The sequence below is a fragment of the Aquarana catesbeiana genome, linkage group LG11, assembly GCF_042186555.1.
Source record: "Aquarana catesbeiana isolate 2022-GZ linkage group LG11, ASM4218655v1, whole genome shotgun sequence".
Classification (NCBI taxonomy): Eukaryota; Metazoa; Chordata; class Amphibia; order Anura; family Ranidae; genus Aquarana; species Aquarana catesbeiana.
This window is the reverse complement of record NC_133334.1, coordinates 39278698-39290929: the sequence shown is the minus strand read 5'-3', so window position 1 is coordinate 39290929 and position 12232 is coordinate 39278698. Positions and strand designations below refer to the sequence as shown.

Below are 12232 nucleotides of genomic sequence, written 5' to 3'. Positions count from 1 at the left end.
GACTGGTAGGCACTATGAGCAGTTGGGTGGTACTATGGGAGACTGGTGGGCACTATGAGCAGTTGGGTGGTACTATGGGAGACTGGTGGGCACTATGAGCAGTTGGGTGGTACTATGGGAGACTGGTGGGCACTATGAGCAGTTGGGTGGTACTATGGGAGACTGGTGGGCACTATGAGCAGTTGGGTTGTACTATGGGAGACTGGTGGGCACTATGAAAGGCTGGTGGCACTATGAGCAGTTGGGTCGCACTGTGGGAGGCTGGGTGCCCCTATAGGAGGCTAGGTGCCCCTGTGGAAGGTTGGGTGCCACTATGGGATGTTGGCAATCACTTAGGGTGGCTGGTGGGCACTGAGAAAGGTTGCCTGGCCACTATGGGATGCTGGCAAGCATTATAGGAGGTTGGTGGGCACTGTGGAGGGTTGGGTACAATAGGAGGCTGGTGGCACTGTGGAAGGTTGGGTACTAAGAGACTGGCACTATGGGAGACTGGTGGGCACTATGAGCAGTTGGGTGGTACTATGGGAGACTGGTGGGCACTATGAGCAGTTGGGTCGCACTGTGGGAGGCTGGGTGCCCCTATAAGAGGCTAGGTGCCCCTGTGAAAGGTTGGGTGCCACTATGGAATGTTGGCAAGCACTTAGGGTGGCTGGTGGGCACTGTGGAAGGTTGCGTGGCCGTTATGGGATGCTGGCAAGTGTTATAGGAGGTTGGTGGGAACTGTGGAGCGTTGGGTACAATGGGAGGCTGGTGGCACTGTGGAAGGTTGGGTACTAAGAGACTGGCACTATGGGAGACTGGTGAGCACTATGAGTGGTTGGGTGGTACTATGGGAGACTGATGAGCACTATGAACAGTTGGGTGACCCTATAGGAGGCTAGGTGGCACTGTGGGAGGCTGGGTGCCCCTATGGGATGTTGGAAAACACTTTGGGAGGCTGATGGGCACTGTGGAAGGTTGGGTAGTATAGGAGGTGGGTACTATGGGAGGCTGGTGGGCACTGTGGAACGTTGGGTACTATGGGAGGCTGATGGGCACTATGAGTGGGTGGGTGACACTAAGAGAGACTGGTGGGCACTATGAGCAGCAAGCACTATGGGAGGCTAGGTGGCACTGTGGAAGGTTGGGTACTAAGAGACTGGCACTATGAGAGACTGGTCAGCACTATGAGCAGTTGGGTGGTACTATGGGAGACTGATGAGCACTATGAGTGGTTGGGTGGCACTATGGGAGACTGGTGGGCACTATGAACAGTTGGGTGACCCTATAGGAGGCTAGGTGGCACTGTGGGAGGCTGGGTGCCCCTATGGGATGTTGGAAAACACTTTGGGAGGCTGATGGGCACTGTGGAAGGTTGGGTAGTATAGGAGGTGGGTACTATGGGAGGCTGGTGGGCACTGTGGAACGTTGGGTACTATGGGAGGCTGATGGGCACTATGAGTGGGTGGGTGACACTAAGAGAGACTGGTGGGCACTATGAGCAGCAAGCACTATGGGAGGCTAGGTGGCACTGTGGAAGGTTGGGTGACCACTATGGGATGTCGGCAAGCATTATAGGAGGCTGGTGGGCACTATGGGAGGCTAGGTGGCACTGGGGAAAGTGGAGTACTATGGGAGGCTGGTGGGCACTATGAATAGTTGGTGGTCTCTGCGGGAGGCTGGTGGGCTCTGTGGAAAGTTTGGTGGGCACATTGGGAGGCTAGGGGCCACTATAGCAGGCTGGTTGGCATTATGGGAGGCTTATGGGCTCTATGGAAGGTTGGGTGGGCATTATGGAGAGTAGGGGCTTTGCAAGGATCTGGAGAAAGCAGTGATCTAGCGCCTGACTGGCTGGTTGAGAGGTGACACACCGTACATACACTATACATAACACACACATTGTACATACACTATACATAACACACACACCGTACATACACTATACATAACACACACATTGTACATACACTATACATAACACACACATTGTACATAGAACACATTGGGATCGTCTCCTCCTCTGACATTCATAGTAAACAAGGAGAACAGTCAGCAGGCACTGCGAGGGGCACCAGACCCCAAACCACAGACTACAACTCCCAGCAATCCCTGTCACCCCACACCAGGCAAGGCATTCTGGGACTTGTAGTAACACAACAGCAAGCTGCCACCGGCAGTGCCTGATAAGAACAGAACACCCATGTCACCTCCGCCCAGCACTCTGTACAGCAGAGAAGGGTGTTACCAACATAATATCACAGCGATCTGTACAGTGCTGGTAACACAGGCCGCCTGTGTTGGCGGGGGCATCCTCTGACATATAACCCCGGGGCCGCCGGGTGATAACACTCACCGAACTCCGATCCTCCACAAACCCCGCTCACTTTCACTCTCCAGCCAACTTCCGGGTTCTCCTCTAGTTCGCAGAGTTGGCTTTCGCCGCATGTGACAGGAAACTCCCATGACACCTCGGCTCCGCGCTCCGGAAGCGCCATTCCAAGTACTGGCAAAGTGCCAGGAGGGAGAGAGGAGCAGATGATGAAAGATGTTGTATACAGTAACTTTATCCCTTTTTTTGCCAGAGATATTTTTGCATTATCAGCACTTGTTCAAAAATCATTTTAGGCCTGAAGATTAATCATAGCTCCCAACTGTCCCTGATTTCGAGGGACTGTCCCTGATTTCGAGGGACTGTCCCTGATTTCGAGGGACTGTCCCTGATTTCGAGCAATGTCCCTCTGTCCCTCTTTCCTCCTCATTTTGGTCTGATCTATATAGTTGTATATAAAATGCACTTTTTATCTTTCAAAAAGTTTTTCCCAGTGCTAAACCTTTCATCCGATTTCCAAATCGCTGCATTTGTAAATTCCAAAAGCCAATATAAAGGAATAGTAGTGGTAAAAAAAAGCACTTGTGAGTTTAACCAGTCTTGTTTTTTTTTGTACAATTCACCTTTAACCCTTTCATGACTAAGCCTATTTTTGAAATTTGGTGTTTACAAGTTAAAATCCATATTTTTTGCTAGAAAATTACTTAGAACCCCCAAACATTATGTATATTTTTTAGCAGAGAATCTAGAGAATAAAATGGAGATTGTTGTAATATTTTATATCACACGGTATTTGTGCAGCGGTGTTTTAAACGCAAATTTTTGGAAAAGGGACACTTCCATGAATTTTAAAAAATCCAAACAGTAAAGTTACCCCAATTCTTTTGTATAATGTGAAAGATGATGTTACGCCGAGTAAATAGATACCAAACATGTCACCCTTTATAATTGCACGCACTCGTGGAATGGCGACAAACTATGGTAGCTATGAATTTCCATAGGCGATGCTTTAAATTTTTTTTACGGTTACCAGGTTAGAGTTACAGAGGAGGTCTAGGGCTAGAATTATTGCTCTCGCTCTGACGATCGCGGCAATACGTCACATGTGTGATTTGAACACCGTTTACATATGCGGGCGCGACTTCCATATGCGTTTTCTTCGCTGCGCGAGCTCGCGGGGACGGGGGCGCTTTAAAAATCTTTTTTTTTTTTAAATTTATTTTATTTATTGTTATACTTATAAATTGTGTTTAAAAAATTTTTTTTTTTTACTTTTATTGCTGTCACAAGAATGTAAACATCCCTTGTGACAGTAATAGGTGGTGACAGGTACTCTTTATGGAGGGATCGGGGGTCTAAAAGACCCCCGATCCCTCCTCTGCACTTCAAAGTATTCAGATCGCCGAAAACGGCGATTCTGAATACTGTGTATTTTTTAAAATTCGGCGCCATTGGCAGCCGAGTAAACGGGAAGTGACGTCATGATGTCGCTTCTGCACTTACATTGAGAAGGCTGGAACGAAGCCGCCCACAGCTTCGTTCCAGCCCGCCCACAGCCGTCGGTGGCAGCCGATTGGACACCGGGCCTCCCGATCGCACGGGAGGTCCGGTAAGAGCGGCGGGAGGCGGCGGGAGGGGGGGCGTCCCCTCCCGCTCCTCCGGTATAACAGCCGAGCGGCTTTTAGCCGCATCGGTTGTTATATACAGATAGCCGATCGCCCGCTGTAAACAACGGTACCGGGATGATGCCTGCAGCTGCGGGCATCATCCCGGTATAACCCCCGAAAGCCCAGTACGCACATCTGCGTACGGTCGGCGAGAAGGGGTTAAGGGGGTGTGGCAAGGGGTGTGTCCTATGCCTGGATACTTTTGCTGATAGGTGTCCCTCATTCCCATCTCAAAAAGTTGGGAGGTATGGAGTAATGAAAAAAAACCCCAAACCATGTATATTTTCTAAAAGCAGAGAATAACAAAATGGAGAACACCGTTTAGGAGATATTCACCCCGGGTGCAGCCAGTGACATCACCGGCGCATGCACTCTGAGGGTTCAGCATACCTTGCCGAGACTTCAGAGCTTCATGCCGGAACGAAGGGCTCGCACAGGCACGCGCGGGAGTGATATCGTTGTGGCTCCAACCAATCACATAGCAAGAGCTCGTGAACCTGGAAGAAAGATGTCAACAGTGACTTTACAGCACTGGAGGACTTTGTTCCAAGGTGAGTATTTCATAATGTGCTAGTATGCAATGCATGTCGTAGATAGCTGTGCGGTGATCATATCCAGAAGTGTGAGTGGATACCTGTAAAAAACAGGTACCCGCTCCCCCCCAAAAAGTGCCAAATGTGGCAGTGGAGGGGGGGAAGCGAGCAAACAAGCGCAGCTTCCCCTTTTGGGTGGAGATCCGCTTTAAGTTAATTTTAGGGCACACTGCACAATAAATTACCCAAGTTTGTTGTACAATAGAAAAGATGAGGTTGTGCTGAGTAAATAGATACCCAACATGTCAAACCATTGGGTTAAAGGGGGCATTGTCCCTTCTACTGACTGCCAAGGCGTTGGTCCTCTCGCTGACTGTTGTGGCAGTGAACCTTCCACTAACTGCTGGAGCATTTTTCCTCCCCCTGTTCATTGGGGTTTCTTCCTCTCAATGGCTGCCTAGACATTAGTCTACCCACTGCCTGCTGGGGAATTCTTTCTTCCATTTACTGCAAGGACATTATTCCCCCCACTAACTGCTTGGGTATTCTTCCAACGGGGGCCTTGTTCCTACCACTGACCATTGGGCATTGTTCCTCCAACTGACTGCCATGCCATTGTTCCTCCCACTGACCACCAGGGCATGGTTTCTGCCTCTGACCAGCAGAGCATTGTCCCTTTCACTGACTGCCAAGGCATTTTTCTTCCATTGACCACCAGGGAATGGTTTCTTCCAATGACCAGTGGAGCATTGTCCCTTCCACTGACTGCCAAGGCATGTTTCTTCTATTGACCACCAGGGAATGGTTTCTTCCACTGACCAGTGGAGCATTGTCCCTTCCACTGACTGCCAAGGAATGTTTCTTCTATTGACCACTGGGGCATTGTCCCTTCCACTGACTGCCAAGGCATGTTTCTTCCATTGACCGCCGGGACATGGTTTCTTCCACTGACCATTGGGGTATTGTCCCTTCCACTGACTGCCAAGGCATGTTTCTTCCATTGACCACTGGGGCATGGTTTCTTCCACTGACCAGGAGCATCGCCCTTCAACTGATTGCCAGGGCATGTTTCTCCCATTGATCACCGGGGCATGATTTTCTCCACTGAGCAGTGGAGCATTGTCCATTCCAATCACTGCCAAGGCATGTTTCTTCTATTGACCAATAGGGCATGGTTTCTTCCACTGACCCGTGGAGCATTGTCCCTTTCACTGACTGTCAAGGCATGTTTCTTCTATTGACCACCAGGGCATGGTTTCTTCCACTGACCAGCGCAGCATTGTCCCTTCCACTGACTGCCAAGGAATGTTTCTTCTATTGACCACTGGGGCATTGTCCCTTCCACTGACTGCCAATGAATGTTTCTTATTTTGACCACTGGGGCATTTTTCCTCCCACTGACTACCCAGAAATTGTTCCTTCCACTGACCAGTAGGACATTGTTCCTCCCGCTGACCATTGTGGCAGTGAACCACCCACTGACCTGCTGGGGCATTGTTCCTCCCCCTGTCTGCCAGGGATTCTTCCTCCCAATGACTGCCAAAGCATTGTCCTACCCCCCTGCTGGGGAATTCTTCCTAGCACTTATTGTGAGGGCATTCTTCTTCTCAAATAGTGAGGTATCTACTAACGTAGACCTGTGCTAAAAGAAATATGGGGATTTCCATTGCTGGCATCTTTCAAACAATGCTAAATGTCTGACAGTCATGCCAATCCCCTCTGGCTTTAACGCTTTACAAGTCATTGACCTTAAATGAACTGCAAATTCTCTCTCTCTCTCTCTCTCTCTCTCTCTCTCTCTCTCTCTCTCTCTCTCTCTCTCTCTCTCTCTCTCTCTCTCTCTCTCTCATTTTTTACTTTCTGCTATAAAACATATCCAATAAAAAAATGTAAAAAATCAAATTTCTTCATCTTTTTTTTCTGCTACATATTTTTGGTAAAAAAAATCCCAATAAGCGTATATTGATTGGTTTGCACAAAGGTTACAGCGTTTACATACTATGGGATATGTATGGGATACCAATATTAAAAGATTTTGTCCTCTTAACCACTTGACCTCTGGAAGATTTACCCCTCTTCATAACAATCAATTTTTTGCAATACGCCACTGCGTTACCTTAACTGACGCTGTACCTAAATAAAATTGATGTCATTTTTTCCCCCACAATTAGAGCTTTTTTTTTGCTGGTATTTAATCACCTCTGAGGTTTTTTTTTTGCGCTAAAAGAAAAGAAAAAAAAAAAAAGAGAATTTTATAACAAAGAGCGACAATTTTGAAAAAAAAAAAGCATTTTTTTTTACCCTTTGCTATAGTACATATCCAAAAAAAAAAAAATTAAGAAAATTTAATTTCTCCATCAATTTAGGCCAATATGTATTCTGTTGTATATTTTTGGTGAAAAAAATCCCAATAAGCGCATATTGATTGGTTTGCGCAAAAAATAAAACATCTACAAACTATGGGATATTTTTTTTTTTTACTAGTAATGGCGTTGATCAGCGACTTATAGCGGGACTGCGATATTGCGGCATATATTCGGACACTAACTGACACTTTTTGGGGACCAGTGACACTAATACAGTGATCAGTGCTAAAAACATGCACTGTCACTGTACTAATGAGGCTGGGAAGAGTTAACATCAGGGAACATCAAAGGGTTAACTGTGGGCCTAGTCTGTATTTATGTACTGTGTGGGAAGTGCCTTTACTAAGGGAAGAGATGGATCCATGTTCCTGCTTTGCAGAGACACAGTGTCAATGCCTTCAGAGTCAATGCCTTCCCTACTGACAGAATGGCAATCTGCCTTGTTTACATAGGCAGACTGCCGTTCTCCCTCTGTACCGAAGGATCGGCGTGTGCCAGCGGACATCAAGTCCACGGTACCCACCGCTGGACTCCTGCTGTGATTATACATGTGCCCCCCAAACCCTGAAGTGTCCAATCATGTACTAGGTATGTGATCCGGCACAGCAGTGCCACCTTTCCACCGTATAAGTACATTTTATCGTCGGCAAGTGGGTAAACCCTCATTGTATTTTAGTTTAATGCTCTGAGCACAATTAAAAAAGACATTGCCCAATAAACTCTCAGTGCTTCTGGTTCCTGCTTTCTCAGTGCTGCTTCCCTGAACTTCTGGTCTTCACAGGCAATAGTTAACAGAGGACAATGCCAAAGCTCCCAACTGTCCCTGATTTCGAGGGACTGTCCCCGATTTGGAGCAATGTCCCTCTGTCCCTCATTCCTCCTCATTTGTCCCTCATTTTGGTCTGATCTATATAGTTGGATATAAAATGCACTTTTTAATCTATTAAAAAAGTGTTTCCCAGTGCTAAACCTTTCATCCAATATCTACATTGCCGCATTTGTAAATTCCAAAAGCCAATATAAAGGAATAGTCGTGGGGAAAAAGCACTTGTGGGTTTAACCAATCTTGTTTTTTTGTACAATTCTCCTTCAAGGGGGCGTGGCCAGGGGTGTGTCCTATGCCTGCATACTTTTGCTAATGGGTGTCCCTCTTTCCCATCTCAAAAAGTTGGGAGGTATGCAATGCAGTCTCCAGACACTCTGTTAGCTTGGAGAAGGGAGAGGGAAGGAGATGCGGGGGGAGTGCCTTGCTATTCTAGGCTATGGGGCTGTGTGTTTCTATTGATGCACACAGTGTAGGGAGACACAACTCCAGTCACAGCAGTCCTATGGAATGCCTGCAAAAGAAAGGAGCCATCCTGGAACAGGAAACCTGGGGCAGCAGTCATGATACCAGATTAAACTGGAACAGAGGCAAGGATTAAAAGATGAAGAAGCTGCATACTTAGTAAGTGATTTAATCAGCTGTTGAAAGTGCTTCAAAACGGAGGGTTTAATATCACTTTAAGCCACCATTCACATTGAGTGCGGCTTTGAAATAATGCGATCTCACCTGAAATCGCACAAGTTCAAAGCCGCATCTCAGTGTGACTTCGGGTGCAACTTTGAAGACATCTGTGCGGCTTCATGCACAGATGTCTATTGAAGTCGCCCCCGAAATCGCCATAAGCAGTGCATGTACTACTTTTTCAAATCGATGTGGCACCGCAAAGCTGGCATTGCATCAATTTAAACACTCCCATTGCCGGCAATAGAATGGGATTTGCCATACGATTTGTCCTGTCAAATTACATGACAAATCCCTCCAATGTGAAAGGGGCTAAATAAGAATGCAAAATATATCAGGACAAGCATTTCAAGGCCGATACCGCCCTCTTGTGGTTACAATGAGTAATAATATGGCAGTGCTTCGCTAAAGTGTCCTGCAGATTTTCTATGTTGCTCATGTAGCAAGCTTCGTGCATATACCAGAATTTAAATGGGTCACATGTATAAAATGTATGGGAAATAGGTTTCATAATCAAAGCTTATATCCACCAAAAAAACAAAAAACAAAACAGTGAGCCAGGAAGGGTATGAGTATAGCAAAGAAAATGTAGTTACTATCTGGATTAACCATTTGCTTCTGGGGCAATGTTAAAATCTGCATTTTTTGCCAGAAATGTATTTACCCCCCCCCCCCCCCCCCGACCCCAAGAAAAAGGTATACATTTTTTGAAAGTGGAGACATTGGAGAATAAAATATTAATATATTAATTGATGGTTAATAATAAAATGATAATGACAGTAATTAGATAATTCAATCCCTTTTATGCAGAACTGCCAAAAATATATATACAAAAGAGACAAAATACAATACAATATACAATAAGTCAGTGAATTTATTTATCACATTAATTCACTTATTTATTGTATATTGTATTGTATTTATTTACTTTTGTATATATATCTATATATATAGATATCTATATATATCGATCTATCTATCTATCTATCTATCTATCTATCTATCTATCTATCTATCTATCTATCTATCTATCTATCTATCTATCTATCTATCTATCTATCTATCTATCTATCTATTTATTTATCTCTATATATCTATCTATATATCTGGATAGATATATATCTAGATATATAGCTATATATATAATTTATTTATTTATTTGGCAGCGATGCACAGTAGGTATTGTATTATCTATTTATTTAATTTTGGGTTTTTACTGCAGCAGCAATGTTTTTTGGGTTTTGTTTGGTGAGTTCACAATTTTAGCACTCTCTCATAAGCACAGTGTAAAGGAGATATATAATGATTTTATTTTTTTTTAAACACAATATTATTCAGTGCCTTGAAAAAGTATTCATACCCCTTGAAATTTTCCACATTTTGTCATGTTGTAACCAAAAACGTAAATGTATTTTATTGGGATTTTATGTGGCAGACCAACACAAAGTGGCACATAATTGTGAAGTGGAAGGAAAATGATAAATCATTTACAACATTTTTTACAAATAAATATGTGAAAAGTGTGGTGTATATTTGTATTCAGCCCCCCGGAGTCAATACTTTGTAGAACCTCCTTTCACTGCAATTACAGCTGCAAGTCTTTTTGGGGATGTCTCTACCAGCTTTGCACATCAATAGAGTGACATTTTTGCTCATTCTTTATAAAATAGCTCAAGCTCTGTCAGATTGGATGGAGAGCGTCTTTTCAAGTCTTGCCACAGATTCTCAGTTGGATTTAGGTCTGGACTTTGACTGGGCCATTCTAACACATGAATATGCTTTGATCTAAACCATTCCATTGTAGCTCTGGTTGTATGTTTAGGGTCGTTGTCCTGCTGGAAGTTGAACCTCCGCCCCAGTCTCAAGTCTTTTGCAAACTCTAACAGGTTTTCCTCATATGGCCCGTACACACGATCGGACATTCTGACAACAAAATCCATGGATTTTTTCCGACGGATGTTGGCTCAGACTTGTCTTGCATACACACGGTCACACAAATCTTGTCATAAATTCCGAACGTCAAGAACGCGGTGGCGTACAACATGTACGACGAGCCGAGAAGAATGTTCAATAGCCAGTGTGGCTCTTCTGCTTGATTCCGAGCATGCGTGGACTTTTGTGCGTCGGAATTGTGTACGCAGGATCGGAATTTACGACAACAGATTTTGTTGTCGAAAAATTTGAGATCCAGATCTCAAATTTTGTGTGATGGAAAATCCGATGGAAAATGTCCGATGGAGCCTACACACGGTTGGAATTTCCGACAACACATTGCGTTTTGCATTTAGGCCAAAAAGTTCAGTTTTGGTCTCATCTGACCAGAGAACCTTCTTCCACATGTTTGCTGTGTCCCCCACATGGCTTCTCGCAAACTGCAAAGGGGACTTCTTATTTCTTTCTTTCAACAATGTCTTTCTTCTTGACACTCTTCCATAAAGATCAGATTTGTGGAGAACACGACTAATAGTTGTCCTGTGGACAGATTCTCCCACCTGAGCTGTGGATCTCTGCAGCTCCTCCAGAGTTATCATGGGGCTCTTGGCTGCTTCTCTGATGAATGTTCTCCTTGCCCGGCCTGTCAGTTTAGGTGGACGGCCATGTCTTGGTAGGGTTGCAGTTGTGCCATACTCTTTCCATTTTCTGATGATGGATTGAACAGAGCTCTGTGAGATGTTCAAAGCTTGGGATATTTTTTTTATAAACTAATCCTGCTTTAAACTCCACAACTTTATCCCTGATCTGTTTGGTGTGTTCCTTGGCCTTTGTGATAATGTTAGTTCAATAAGGTTCTCTAACAAACCTCTGAGGGCTTCACAGAACAGCTGTATTTGTACTGGGAATTAATTACACACAGGTGGTCTCTACAAATTAGGTGACTTCTGAAGGCAATTGGTTCCACTAGATTTTAGTTAGGGGTATCAGAGTAAAGGGGGCTGAATACAAATGTACGCCATGCTTTTCACATATTTATTTGTAAAAAATTTCGAAAACCATTTATCATTTTCCTTCCACTTCACAATTATGTGCCACTTTGTGTTGGTCTATCACATAAAATCCCAATAAAACACATTTAAGTTTTTGGTTGTAACATGACAAAATGTGGAAAATTTCAAGGGGTATGAATACTTTTTCAAGGCACTGTACCTATGTACCTAATTTTTGGTAAAATATAAAAGATTGGGCAAATAGATATCAAACATGTGCTAACAAGTCCTCAGCTACAGAAGTCAAGAAATGACAGCTGTGATCCCGGAAATGACATAATACATGAAGCTTCTGGGGTCATTAGTCACAGGATGGGTCAGGGAACCGCCCGGATCACTATAACTGGAAAGCCATTTGCTGGCTCTAAGCTTAGCTCACGCCTACAGCAGTGGCTGTGAGCTTGATTTACCTACTTGTCTACCATGATATTTTTAACCGCTTGCCGACCACCCGCCGTCATACTGCGGCAGGTCGGAACGATCCCGCGAACCGTCGTAGCTATACGTCGGCTTGCGGGATCAGGATAGCACTGCGGTGGTGCCGATGCTCGTGGCCGACGGTCGCGATGACCGCCGGTCACGAGCGATCGCAAGCACGAGAGGCAGAACAGGGACGTGTGTGTGTAAACACACAAATCTCTGTTCTGTGAGGAGAGACAGATCGTGAGTTCCTAATAGCTAGGAATCACGATCTGTCATTTCCTCTAGGTCAGTCCCCTCCCTCTTCAGTTAGAAACACACACAAGGGAACACAGTTAACCCCTTTATCGCCCCCTAGTGTTAACCCGTTGCATGCCAGTGACATTTTTACAGTAATTAATGCATTTTTATAGCACTGATCGCTGTATAAATGCTAATGGTCCCAAA

General features: G+C 44.8%; 1 protein-coding gene across 1 annotated transcript in view; it reads right to left on the bottom strand.

Moving 5' to 3' along the window:
• TRAF6 (TNF receptor associated factor 6) overlaps window positions 1-2489 on the bottom strand; it is a 51787-nt gene extending 49298 nt beyond the window's left edge. Inside the window, exon 1 of the mRNA XM_073604185.1 lies at window positions 2333-2489. Coding sequence (XP_073460286.1) covers window positions 2333-2474 — 142 coding nt within the window. The 5' untranslated portion in view covers window positions 2475-2489. The remainder of the gene's footprint in view (window positions 1-2332) is intronic.
• Between the last annotated feature and the right edge of the window lie 9743 nt (window positions 2490-12232).